Source organism: Trichinella spiralis (genome assembly GCF_000181795.1).
Source record: "Trichinella spiralis strain ISS 195 chromosome Unknown Scfld5, whole genome shotgun sequence".
In the NCBI taxonomy this organism is placed as follows: Eukaryota; Metazoa; Nematoda; class Enoplea; order Trichinellida; family Trichinellidae; genus Trichinella; species Trichinella spiralis.
The window spans coordinates 4,537,901-4,551,929 of record NW_003526944.1 but is presented as its reverse complement, the minus strand read 5'-3'; the positions used below and the strand labels follow the sequence as shown (position 1 = coordinate 4,551,929).

General features: G+C 34.1%; 3 protein-coding genes across 3 annotated transcripts; 2 read left to right on the top strand and 1 right to left on the bottom strand.

Moving 5' to 3' along the window:
- The first annotated feature begins 584 nt into the window (after positions 1–584).
- On the top strand, positions 585–1,018 carry Tsp_08517 (histidine acid phosphatase superfamily). The gene is made up of 2 exons (XM_003375483.1): positions 585–637; positions 982–1,018. The coding sequence occupies exons 1-2, from the start codon at positions 585–587 to the stop codon at positions 1,016–1,018; spliced, it is 90 nt and encodes a 29-aa protein (XP_003375531.1).
- A 2,374-nt stretch (positions 1,019–3,392) lies between these two features.
- On the top strand, positions 3,393–7,868 carry Tsp_08516 (GDNF/GAS1 domain protein). Its single transcript, XM_003375482.1, has 11 exons — positions 3,393–3,485; positions 3,552–3,727; positions 4,005–4,138; positions 4,219–4,599; positions 5,386–5,531; positions 5,694–5,791; positions 5,851–6,053; positions 6,306–6,569; positions 7,108–7,271; positions 7,338–7,472; positions 7,836–7,868. The coding sequence occupies exons 1-11, from the start codon at positions 3,393–3,395 to the stop codon at positions 7,866–7,868; spliced, it is 1,827 nt and encodes a 608-aa protein (XP_003375530.1).
- A 188-nt stretch (positions 7,869–8,056) lies between these two features.
- Tsp_08515 (signal recognition like protein) lies at positions 8,057–12,782 on the bottom strand. The gene is made up of 11 exons (XM_003375481.1): positions 12,517–12,782; positions 10,356–10,476; positions 9,951–10,097; positions 9,788–9,896; positions 9,647–9,719; positions 9,509–9,589; positions 9,262–9,451; positions 8,983–9,190; positions 8,584–8,923; positions 8,330–8,523; positions 8,057–8,262 (listed from the first exon to the last, which is right to left on the bottom strand). The coding sequence occupies exons 1-11, from the start codon at positions 12,780–12,782 to the stop codon at positions 8,057–8,059; spliced, it is 1,935 nt and encodes a 644-aa protein (XP_003375529.1).
- Between the last annotated feature and the right edge of the window lie 1,247 nt (positions 12,783–14,029).

Genomic DNA, 14,029 nt, shown 5'->3' with positions numbered 1-14,029 from the left:
AAAGTTATTTTCGAATTCAAACTTCCATATCAAAGTGGAAATATTCAAAAATACAAAATTAACCTTTAATAGAAGAAAAATCACTTTCCCTCAAAAATAATAAATAATACAAATTGTTTCTGAATTTTAACAACAAATTACAAATATCCATCTATTGTGGAATATGATATTTCCATCGAATTATTGCATCATCATGGCAAATTTGTAACATCTTTAAGGGAAGAAAAAAAACCATATGAGAGCATGTGTAATATTATTTTTTTCTTTGTTCACATTTTAAATAAGTAGCACATCTCCAGGCGATGGATAATGACGTGTATCGTTGTTAAATCTACCGCTCGGCCAAAGCTAGTGACGAGCGCAGACAGCCGCGAGGCGGCAGTTCGTCCTCTTTGCTGATCAGCATCACATTCTTGGAATAACATTCTCGCGTTGCGCGTTATTCAGGTACGCCTGATGATTCTTTTCAATTCCACCCCTCCCACCAAATAACTCTGGCAACTTGGTTGGAACTGGAAAATGTGTAGCCAAGCTGAACTAGCAACCGCAACACGCAAGGCCTCTGAGGATCTTTCTTGGTAAAAATGATAACTGCATCATCTCTCATTTTACCACCTCTACTGAACAAAGGACTGTCGTAAGTAGTAGGTAAATTATTGAAATCTATCCTTCCATCTTAAGGTCAATGAAAATAATATCTCTACATATATTTCTTCCTTTTGAAAATTTCTCAGATATATTTTTATTATAAAGAAATTTCTGCATAGCAATGCTGTTGGTGTGATATTCACAAAAGAACATGAAAAAAATAGAAATTAGCAGAAATAAATTTTTGAAAACGCTTTTAACTCTAAGAGGTGGTGTACAGTGATAAGTTACGAAATTACGTCAATTTGAAATTCAAAAACAAAAGCAATAATCACAATATCACAGTGAGAATGTTCATAATGGAAATCTATGAAAATTATAATTAATATTCAGCTTGAAGTTCTATCGGAAATTTATTCTTCATCAGTAGATTTCTAATAAATTACAAAATCATTTTCTTCAGCATATCTGTTTTAACCCAAAATATTGAACATAAAGTAACTAACTAACATTTTTCAAATTGGTGCAATACTATGTTACTTCAAAAGAATATATTCAAATTAAATTAACCAAGTGTTTAACCTTTTTCCAAACTTTCCAAATTTTTACAAACCCCACTAACCTCATAATTTGAATGTATCGTTCGAATTTAAACAAAATTTCCAAAAATGCATATTTTTCTAAAAGAGTAGCTGTCGATTTGTAGAAAAAATAACTTCCACATGTATACAGGAGTACTGAAGGACAGAAATAAATGTGATTATAGTGTATTATTATTTTCTGTATTTGAAATGAAGTGTATGCCGTTGAAAAAAATACAAAATATTTTTTCCAATGTGGAATAAAATTGACAAAATGACACAGCTGGGCACATTTGAGTAAGGCAAAAGTATGCGCAACTTCACGAACAGCAATTTTGTGAACAATCGAATCAATGACGATCGATATCCCGCGTTCACACTGAGTCGTGCACTTTGCAAGAGGAACTAACTCACTCTTGGTTGAAAAGCTTCACGCCAGCTTATAAACTTTACGCGAACGTAAATCCATTGTCCACTTATGGATGATGGTGATGATAATGAGGAAAATATTTTGCTTTGCAATAAATAAACTTGGAGATGCTAAAATTTCCCCATCAGGTAACCAGAGTTTAGCATTCTCAATGCGCATTCCGCACTATAGCACTGGCTCTTGAAAAGATGAGAAATTGAATTGATACTTTAAACTGATCTATCCATTCAACGCATTTCACTTGAAACAGGAAACTTCTGTTCTGCTCTCAAAGCCTGCCTCTTCCCGTTTTAAAAGTAACAGAGACTATCAACACTGCTTTTCTATATTAATAATTTCATGTCTGTTCGACTCCTATCCCTTCAAACATCCGATACCAAAACAGTGAATAATGTTGGGCTAAATTATTATTGCAGATTAATTTATATACATAAACAAAACAAAACATTCACCGTTCCCCGTATCACATACATTTGTGTTGGTAAAATTGTGCGTAAAAACCTTGCCACAAATGCGTGATTTCACAATTCTAAATTATCAACCTAGAACTTGGCTTAAAATCACAAAAATACGTTGCATTAATTTTGAAATGTGTTAAAATAGGATTTGTTTCCAGCAAATTAATTTTTTTCACAAATTTCCGTGATTGATTTACACAAGATGCTTATTATTCACTTCAGTGTTAAAACAGGTGTTCTATTTCGCTTTTTGTTTTGATAATTCCCATTTTCGATTAGTTGTACATCGATTGATTGATAGGAGAAAAACCATTGAAATGAAAAATCAATGCAATTCATAAAAATAAATATTTTTTCCATTTTCAATTATTTTTGAATAAAGTAAGGTATTTACTGATGAACAGTCAGTTATATGGTGATAGTTTGAAAATCAATATTGCTTCATTAAATTTCCATTCCACACTTTGATTTAAAAAAAATATCCAACGAGAAAATTTTTTATGTCACAGAAATGAGGAACGTCTTCTAACAATTCTCAAATAAAATGTGGGATACAAGAAAACATTACGTGAAAGAAAAAGAAATTCAAATACTGGCTTTTTACTAAAATGAAGTAAGATACTTTTTTAAAATATTTCAAATTAATCACCAGAGTCTGTCGAATTCATGCAAACTAATTATGAACTTATTGTTCCGCTCTCGTAGTTGTAAAGTAAGCAAGCAACTTGTTAATAAGTGGAAAAGACTTTTTGAACTGGATATTAAAAAAAATTTACATAGCAGTTCAAGAACCGAACCATTATGAGCATTTTTCCCTGATCAAAACAAGCAATACCTCCTCCTTTGAGAATCAATTAAATCTAACCAATAATACAAAAAAAATCCCCATCTCAATCAACATTAGAACATTCTCTTGTTCAAGCAAGTAGAAAGAATTGCAGTTTCGTTCCACTGCATTTATAGCATATCCAGACAAATTTGCTGTTGATGTAAGTGTTTTGTTTCAGATATAAAAAAAAGTCCTGCAATTGCAGACTGAAAAGTGGACTGACTGAGCGTGCGGCGATGCGGTGAAACAATGCTGCCATCAGATTCAAGAGAAAGCTGTTGTTCAGTTTTGTTCAACAGTTGAAAAGTTCCATTTATCACACACAATTCAACAACAACGCCTGAAAGCAATGCTAATTTTCTGGCTTTTTCAAGGTAAACAAATGTTCGCCAGTGTAAAAAAATTTGAATTATTATCAAAACGTTGACCAGTGGCCAGTTATTTTCTTCTGTTGCTTGCAGAACTGTTGTGCAAAATATTGTCGGCAACGGCGTCCAATTGTGCAAATGCCGTGTATCAGTGTCAACAAAGCGAATTCTGTTCGCGTGCCTTGGAAAGTCACAGTGCATATTGTGGTCGCTGGTCAGAAGAAGACTACAGTAAGCTGTGATTTGAAAGTTTTGAAAACTGTTTGAAATTCTACATGCTTGCTTCACTTTGTCAAGCCTGTCAGAGCTCCAATGCTGAGCAGTGTCGACTGGCAATTCGAGCACTGCGTCAAAGTGATCCATTTCACCGTCCGTGCAGTTGTTCACCAGTGGATATCCGGTGCATGGGAATTTCGCGTTCAATTTTCAACCATCCTTGCTACAGAATCTGGGAACAATTGGACAAACACAAAGTGCGTCACCTGCGTCACAAACTGCAGCTCAGTAGAAGTGACCAAAACTGGCACCAAATCAACGAACCCAATTTGCTCAATCAAACCACGCCGATCTGTACGACGACTCTGTATTGGTGCTTGAAGAACAGTTCATGTCGACAAATTTGGAAAACATTTTTGCAAATGTGTCCAATGGAGAAATTTGCATGTCGCATGAGCAACAAGTAAACCCGAAATAATTGTATTTAAATTGAAGAAATAAATTAATAAAATGTTGTTTTTTCCTTTTCATCAGACAACAATGTCGCGACGCGTACACGGCTTTGAAACGCACCCGTTTGTACAGATGTAGTTGCCTGGATCAACACAAAGAACACGGACCTGAATGTCACCTCATTGAACTCATCATCTCGCACAACAAATGTATTGGTAAACCAATTGCTGTTGTTGTTGTTTTATATAAAATCTCAAACCAATGGAACTCTATCTAGTCAGTCAATATTTTGCAGAAGAAGTGGAGAATGCGAAATATGTGGAAAAAGCAATTTCAAATGACAACGAAATGAACGCGATTCGAGAGGAAATATTAAAAGTGCCAAGTGCAGTCACTTACCTGAAGAAGCTAAGCGACGGGACGATACTGGAAGTGACGGAAACGGACCCTGACTTTGATGATGTCAATGAACGGCAGACGACGTATTTTTTGCAAATGACAGAAAATGAACAAAAACCGAACCATCAACCGACGGACAGGACGAAAGAGGATGCGGCAATTTTGGACAACAACCGCACCGACAAAGGATACATTGTCTTCTTGCCTTGGATAAGGTCGACCAAATTCGTTTCTGACAACGAAGTGCAAGCTAGTTCAGGTGTCATTTATCGAATAGGTAAGGCGAATAATCAATAGCAAGCAGCTAAATTACAAGACAAAAAAAACATTTTTTTAAATTCATATTCAAATAATTTTTTAAATAAATAAAAATTTTCATACTATTATTAAGTTTACGAGAAATAAATGTTGCGTTGTAATTTTGAAAAACACTCATAAACACTGACAAACATCACGCCACTTACGTGTCAAATTGAAAAGGCGACTGGGTGCACAACCAGCGGGAAATGAAGTTAACAAATCACCAATCCGGTTTTTTTAAAAATGTGCAATGCAGGTATTTAATTAAATGACCTAATTACGGTAAATTTGAAGATTTTTACAATTCAAAAAATATAAAATTCAAATTGAAAAAAAATTTTAATTGTCATTTTTGTAATTTTTCATTGAAATTCAGTAAACATAAATGCAATAAAGTATTTATTTGTTTAAAACTTTAATTTTTATTTAAAATTTATTATAATTTATTTTGTAATAAATGTAAATATTAAATTTATTTTTTTATTGAACATATTTTTTCAAACAATGCATGTCAATCGTTCTTTTGTCAATCGATTCATACGTTTATTGCTTGTTACGGTAAAATATATAATTTTTTACACAATTAAATATATGAAATGAATAGAATCCGTAATACAGTTATCAGTTGTTCATTTTTGATTTAATATTTAATCAACAGAAATATTTCAAATATTAACTTGCGATTCAGTGAATAATTTGTCAAAATTATTTCCATAAATTGAAATCGTTTATTCAAATTTTTGCAATTGTTCTGTATTTTCAGATAGTACGTGCAATATTTCGTATGAAGAATGTGCCAGAGATCGTATATGCAATTGGCATTTGTCGGAAATTAAACTTTACTGTCACAACAACAGCCCTTGCGAGCGGGAACTTTGCGTGCCGACGTTGCGACGTTTCAGTCGTTATGTAAATTACGAATTGCAACAATTGATGCTCTTCTGCAGCTGTCGTGCCAGCGATATTCACTGTCGACAACAGCAAGTTATTAAATATTTTGATTGATTTATTTATTAAATTATTCAAAAAAAACAAACAAACTTAATGTTTCACATTAATATAACTTTACAGCGACTACTTTTGCCGGTTTGTGCGATGCAAGTGCCAATGGATCAAGCGATCGAATGCCAGCAACTGGTCGATCAGTGTTTCACCGATCCAGTTTGCAGGTTGGGTTTGATTTTGCTTTTATTTTTTTCATTTTGAACCCACTGCACACGTTTCACAGAATCTGGGGAAAACGTTATTTCAAAGCTTGTCGATGGGATCCGAAGAAACGACAATGCAGAACTAATAATCAAGCAGCCGCCTGCCGGCAAGCGTTGATCAAAATTCGAGGCAGTGCACTCGAATCCGACTGCTATTGCATGTCCGACGATCGGAATTGTCGTGATATACAAGAAAGTTTACCATTTCGCAATCCATGTTTCGGTTAGCAGCTTCAATGGCTTCATCGATGACAAAAGTCACTTCAACTTAATGCTAATGTTTTCCCTTTATGTAGAAGAGATTCGCCTCAGCATGATACCCAATTTTCACTTGATCACCTCGCAAAACGGTCGCAGTAGAACAAACAATTCCAGATACAAAATTCCAACAACTCTTGTCCCGAGTACAGTTATTTTACAATTCATTTTTAATACTAGAACCAGTTTTTCTTTTTTTATCATTTATTTCTTTCAGCATTTTCTCAACTACCGTATGTAAAAATTACAGTAATGCAAGCTACATCGAAAATTAAAAATGATTCTCAAGAAGAAAACACGGCCATCACCTACAGACCGTATTTGTTTACAACTACGAGCCAAGCATTGGGTCCGACAGCAACAGTTACAGAAAAGACAATCAGTCTTACAACAACATCAAACGACGAATATTTCGATGATACAAGCTTTACTCAATCATTATCAACCAGTTCAGCGACAACAACTCCATCACCGAAAGAGGGTAAAATATCTGCACTGAAGTTGTTCATTTAATGCAGTTTCAGAAAAACTGATAGGGTAAATTAATTTTCAGATGAATGTACATACGTGGACAAATTTGGAAAACAAATATTCTGGCCAATGTCGAAATTGTTTCGCGTAAAAGAATAATTTTCAATCATTGCAAAATTGCTAAATGCAAGAACAATTTTAGAATTACACGCACCCGACAAGACCATGTTCCGCTTATTGCGAATGTGGTATGGATCATCAGCCCATATGTCACGAAATGGGATGTTTACAAGAGACACCCTGTCAAGGAGCTGTTATTTCTCATTGTAAAATTTAAAAATCTTTCTTGTTGTTACAAATATGCAAATAAATTATTTTTTTACAAAAATAAGCTTTCGGTTCACCAATGTGGTTGCCAGACCGTGGCCTGTGTTCATGCTTCAACGGTGATTTCATCTGCGAACGGCCGAAACGCCACGAAGTAGAATTCGGCAGAGGTACACGCTGGATGCATTGAATTGAATTGTGTGATTCGGTTCATTTTTCAGGTTTGTATTTTCTAATCGGCTATGCCGACGAAGAGGTACGCTGGATTGCTGAACATTTGCCTCAAAGTATTCAACATCGGTACGGCTTCGATCAGCCGAACACATTTTATTACGTTCTCATTGATCTGTTGCAACAAGAATTTCGTCTGCACGGTGATCATGAGGTTCGGAAATTAGAACTGCTTGTGGAAATTATAAAATCGAAAAAATAAAAACATCCATCATTTAAGGAACTGAGATGCCGTTTTTTCCACCTGTTCAGTTCTCAGGGAAATGTGATTTTACAAGTGGAACGTTTTTACGGGGCAAAGTTCGAAAATGAAACTACCGCCGCTCCATCATGGATGACTGGTGGTCCGGAAAAGGTGAATGAATTACTGACTATTTCAAAGCATTTTAACAATTAATAAATTAATTAATTAATGAAAAATTTTTTCAAGGCATGCAAACGACCGCTCCGCTTGCTGAAGAAACAAATCAAGGATGGCATTTTTCAAAACGATCTCGTCTTATCTGTAATCAAGCAAGCAACTATACAAGACAACCTTCCGGCATCTGCTGGAACACCTATTTTGAAATCTCATTACGCGTACATCATCTGCACTGCTGTAGTAGCATTGTTGTTGTCAATTTAAATTTGCATGCAAAACCAACAATTTACAGTGCCTTCCTTTTTTACTTGGAATAATCATCCACATTTGCATTCCCTCCCATTCATGCATTTACAGAAAATAAACAAAGTACCACCAGCTAGAAGCTGAAGTGAATAGCAATAAAAAGCTACCACTTGTTGTTTGGCCGTTTCTTTTTCTTGGGTTTCTGGGGCGCAGGATGCATCTGCCTGGGACCGATTGCCTGCGGTGCGGTAGCTTGCTTTGGCGATACATGCGTTTCCAAATTTGTCGTCTCGCTAGAAAAATTTGGAAAAAATTCCAAATGCTTTTCGATATCATGTGTAATAAATTAACCGAAGCAAAACAAAAAGAAGATTATTATCATACACGTCATCGCCGATCATTCCTTGCGTACCCCGACCAATATCCCGATCCTTAGCTCGTTTGTCTTTCTTCTTACGATAACCTGAACGTTCATACTTTGGAAGCCAACGTTCCGGATCCGGAGGTACATTGGGATCGAAATGTTTCGGCAATTTCACTTCAAATATCAATTTAAACCATATGCATAATTCATAGCAATGATAAACGATTGGATAAATTTGTACCTTTTCGTCGACGTTTCCGCGTTTTGCCTCCAATAATTAGTGCGTTTGCAGCGGTACCAGGTTTGGGTGTTTCTGTACGTGTAGCCCGTTTGACCGCGTATTTGCTACCCAACGCTAGCCAATTTGTATTTTCCAAAGCATTTACATTCAAATCGCGCACAAATTCATCAAAATCAGGCAACGTACGTGAAAGCCTAATGATAATATGTAAATTTATCAAATTTGAATAAATAAACTCTCTCTCTCACACTTACTCTTCGGCTTTTCGCTCGTCGATCAGCATGTAAGCGTTGATCAAATTGACCAAAGCGTTCAAGTCATCCGGCTGAACATCGTGGAGCCATTTCAAATAAATCAGTGCAGTTTTCACGTCGTTGTTTTTCGTGTAGAAAGAAGCGCATTCTTGTAAAAATCCCACCAACGTCTTTTTGTCGCATTTCATATCTGACAACTGTTTTGCAGTGCTTTCCAAAAATTTCACCGTCCGCTTATTGTTCACCATGTGGCACAACGGTAACAAAACACTCAATATAGCCGGACGAAGCGTATTTTCGGCCAGTGATGTAAGAAGGTCGAATGCTTTTTCAAATTTCTCTAAAAATTCATCATCTTTTCAAAGGATAAGCTAAAAAAAGTGAAATAATAATATTCACCTTGATTAATAAATATCTGTGCCTGTGCAAGGCGCAGTGCTAGAGAACATTCGCCTGCAGACTTGCTAGCAAATATTTCCTCGAGCTTCTTCTCCGCTTGGCCAGCGTTACCTTTGGCTGACATCAGTGCCATTTCACAAAAAATTGCCAAATCATCCCGTCCGTATGTTTTGTTCAACATTTCAATGGATTTTGTTACTGCATCGAACTGCAAGCATTAAAATAAAAAAATACATTCATTCGCTTGGTGCAATAATTGCAAATTAAAAAAAAATTCACTTGGTTCGTTTGCAGCGATACAAGCGTTCCGTTTAAACAAATTCCCAACTTTTGCCGATTGTTCAACTGTCGATCTAGCTGAGAAGTGGTGCAAAATTTCATTCTTTTCCTCAACTCGAACACATTCATGTCTTTCTTCAAGCAAACAAGATTGTTCGACGCTACCGCCTGGACAACCATGGATACATTTCTAAATTTCACATATTTTCCAAAAAAAATAAAAAATTGATCACAAAATTAAAATTACTTTTTCTTTATAATTTCATTCAATATATTTCCAGCTTTTGCAATTTCACCAAGCATTTGATGACAGTACGCCAACTGCACACTACAATGACATCAAGTATAGAAATAAGAAACAGCAACAACAACAACAAATACATACCGAATGATGGATATTTCTTCATCAATTTCATCTTCAGTATAATCTTGTTCAGTTAAAGAATTCCGACACAAATCTGGATAAAACAATAACAAAAATATCATTAATAAACAATATTAATATTGAAAAAATTGAATCATGTACTTTCCGCTACAATTAGTTGTTCTTTAGCTTTTTCGTATTCATTCAATGCAATCAGTCGGCAAGATTCATTGTAAACATGTTCATAAGAATCAGGATTTATTTCTAATTCCTAAAATGCAAAAAAAACATTGAAATTGCAAACGTAAATTAAAAAAAACATTACGAGAGGTTTCGATGGATTCTGATACTGAAGTTCGCTAATAACAGCATTGATATTGGCCATCCTTTCGTCATCGTAACCATCAGAGCTGTTTCTTAAAACTTCTTTGTACAATTTGTACGATTCTTCCGGCTTTTCCAAGCGATAAAGCTAAAATAAACAAATAAATAACTGAATCAACTGTCAAAAATTTCATTTAAACACTTAATGCAAAAAAAACATTACAGCCACACTAAAATTACTGTAAAACAGATCGATAAAAACAATCTGCATTATTTGATAATTTATTTTGAGATAGTGACTGCCGTTGAAAATTGTTTATTAAAATTATTAAATAGTAGAAATCGAAATAACGTTACATAAATGATGAATACACAGAAGAAAATAATCGATAAATTGAAAACTTACAATTTGAGCCAAAAGTTCTTTGCTCACAATATTCATATGTGAAGAGGATTTTAACATTGAAGCTGCTTCTTCCAACATATTCAAACGATAAAGACAGTATGACTCTTCAAATATCAGTGATCTAAATTGAAACATTTTTTCAATTAGAATATAAAAACAAAAAAAAAGCAAATCTGTACGCTTTTTCCAAAGAACTCGACTGAATTAATTTCCTCGCTTCAGCAAATTTTGACATTTGAATAAAACACACAATTTTGCAAAACAACGCTACGTCATCTGTTCCATCCTTCAACTTCAAAACTGAAAAGTTCGTAGAGCATTGTATAAAATTAATTTGAAACAATCGTCAAATTAATTTTCCAATAATACTTCTGTCGCAAAGTTTCAATGCACGTTCGTAATCGCCACTTTTCTCAGCTTTTTTTAACTCATAGTATGACTGACGCAAAGTAGCCTCAGCTGACTGTGTACGGGATGCCATATTTTGTGGTTTTCAAAAGAGGCTAAAACATTGTTTGCAACAAATTAAAACAGAACTCAATTGTTTATAAATAAACGGAGAACCAACATTTATAACAGTATACTTACAATGAAGATAATCAAGACGAAATTTGCAATTTATGCCGTGAAATAATTTTAAATTGAAATAATTAGGAAAAATTTATTTTATTGTCAATAAATTTATTCGATTATAAAATTTACTACTTCAAAACACGTATATTTTATTATTACAAGAGAAACAAATTATTAGTTAATGAAAAAAAAATTTTTTTGAATATTAACTCAACTGTAATATTTGAATTTTTTAATTTGTTATTACAATTCTTTTAATAGAAAAAACGAAATTATTTAAAAAAAATGTACAGTATTTTTTGAATTTTTGTAAAAAATAATTTCATGAAAAAAATTTCCTGCCAAATAGTGAATCTGTAGACTTGATTTTTTTTATTTGACATTTTTTTGCTCATTTAAATGCTCATTGGATTTCCTACTTTTTATTCATTGAAATGTATCTGTTTATGCTCTCCATTTGTATCAAACGAATATATAATTTATCAGCGTTGAATTGAATGAATATTTTTTTTTCTTTTGAATGAAAACAAAAATATACTCCAATTTCGCTTATAAATATGCATATTGAAGGTGTGAAATGAAGCAGTTTGTTGAATTTTTATTAATGAAATAAAGTTTTATTTTAGCGTAATTCGACCATTTGAATCAAAGTGATAAATGATTGAAAAAAGTGTAAACTAAATTGGCGTCATAATTTTCAAATCTGGTCCACCGATGGATGTCGACAGCAAACATGCGACAAAAGGTAAGCCGAAAAGCATTTGTTCATTTGCGTAAAGTAGTCGAATAATTTGACAGTTGAGCAGTTCAATTATTACGCATCGATTGGGGAAAAAATTTCATTTCGTTCATTGACCTGAATTGTCCGCTTTGCCATTTTTCGACAATTCCAATCAAATTGCATCTCTATTGTAAATATTAAACCGCTTCAATGTTGGTCATAAGAATAAATTCCACTGTGGTAGCGATGAATGAATTTTCGCACATTATCAATTCGATCTCACTGTCCCGGTGGTTGAATATTTTCTCACCGCTGTACAGTTTGGCAAATATTTGCTCCGGGCAGTCGGGTTGAATCGAATCGAATTGATTCACTTTTCTATTTTTAATATTATTTTATTCCACTCCACTATGCTGATGTTGATTTTTATTAATTTGGTTTGTTGCTGTCCATTTTCTAATTTTTGCATCATTGATTTTCATGTCACAATGTTCACAACAAGTTTGCATTTTACAGCATTCATCAATCACCATTGTACCAGGTTCGTTTAAGATTGAAATTATTTGCAGCTATTATTTTTCGATTTTGTTATTTTTATCTATTGTTTAACGATAATTTAGAAATTAAATTAGATTGGACACTAATTTAACAAAAATCAGTTCAGGAATTTTCATTTGAACGTGATGTGCAGAATACTGTATTGTGTAATTTGTTCAATTTTGAAGTTGTTGATTTGAATTAATTTTGTCTTTTCGTTGTTCTGTTAATTTGTTTGAATTGTTGGTTTTTTTTTCAATTTTTATCTTTAACAATGCACCTGATAAAAAAAACAATAAATATCAAAGAATGTATAAATTTTTCTTTTACATCAGCGATGAAATGATAAATGAATTGATGAGCATATTTGTTGGATACATTTTCTTGACCTGTTGGTCCAGTTGTTGGTCGAGGTTGAAATGGATTGTAGATATCTGGTGACTTTGAATAGAGGTGTTGTCATCGGGGGGAAAATGATTTGTTGGACGTTTTTTTTTCTTCTTCATATTCTTTTGCTGTATTTCTTGGGTTGGGGTCAGCAGCAACAGCGTTCCACGACCAAGCATTGACCAAGTGGCGGGCAGATGCTGCGGCATTTCGTTCTTTATGCTTCAAAATACTGTTGTCCCGGCCAACTGATGACCTGCTTCCCACGAGCCGAAATCATTTTCCGCAGTTGGTCTTCCGCTGACCAGGGCATCTTTTTCGCTTTCTTTGATTCATCCATCATCACCACATCTGCCTGGGTATAATTTTTTCTTCGGTTTTTTCTCTTTTCTGCTTTTCCTCATCATCTTCAATAATAATGGCTTTTGTGTGTGTGTGTGTGTGCGCGCGCGAGTATTTTCATTCTGCTATTTTTCAGCTTCTAGCACAATCTAGCCAGCCCAGTCAGCTTAGTATTTAGCCAGTTGTTCCACATTATTCTTATAGTTAGTTGAATTTGCGAACTCTTGAGGCGTGCTTAATTGCGGTCATGCACCAGCAGGCTTGTTGTCAAATACGTCACCGAGAAAGATTTACTTCTCTTCAACTTGTTTCCGGTTCAAAAATTGCTCTGCCCCTTGTTGTGTTGAAAATTGTAAAGCCCGAGTAAACATTGATCTTACCGTTGTGGAATTTCTTGACCAGCACCATTAAACAGCATGTGAATGGGTCAAATTGTTGCTTTGATAATTTCAATTCTTGGTAAGATAGTTCGTTTGAAATTTTCCAAATTCTTATTTTGCTTTCTTTCTTTTTCTTGCTAAAACGATCCAGGTGGTCAACTGGTCAATTAGTCTTTGTTTGACCAATCTCTGCTCAGATACTGTACGGTGTTTATTTAGCCGACCCATTAAGCTGGCCATTTATTTTTTTAACCATTTGCTGTTGGGAAAATGTTTCACATCTTTTTTTTTCAACCCCAACTTGTTCTGCTCGAATTCCTCTATTCCTTTGGGCTTCTTCACCTGAGGTTTGTTTACTACTCGATATTTATTTCACCTTAGCTTTTGTTTTTTTTAAATTTCTCTATTATTATTGTGTACGAAAAATTGGCTTGTTTGCTTTGCTGACGTAGCACATTTTCTCTCTTTTTCTTCTCATATATATTCCTCTGAACGAAACTGATCACAAACACCAACGATACATACACAAGATAACGGTAAACAAATTTATTTGCTCGTCCAATTTTTGTGACAGTAAGAATTTGTTGATCGAACAAAAAATCTTTTTTGGTTGGATTTTTCTTTTGAAATAAAGTTCATTGTTATTAAATTTATTAAATTTTAATTTTTTTTTTCCAATAATAACAGGTTATGTTGTGTGAACTTGTTTTTGAAATCTCTGCAAAATTGTGACA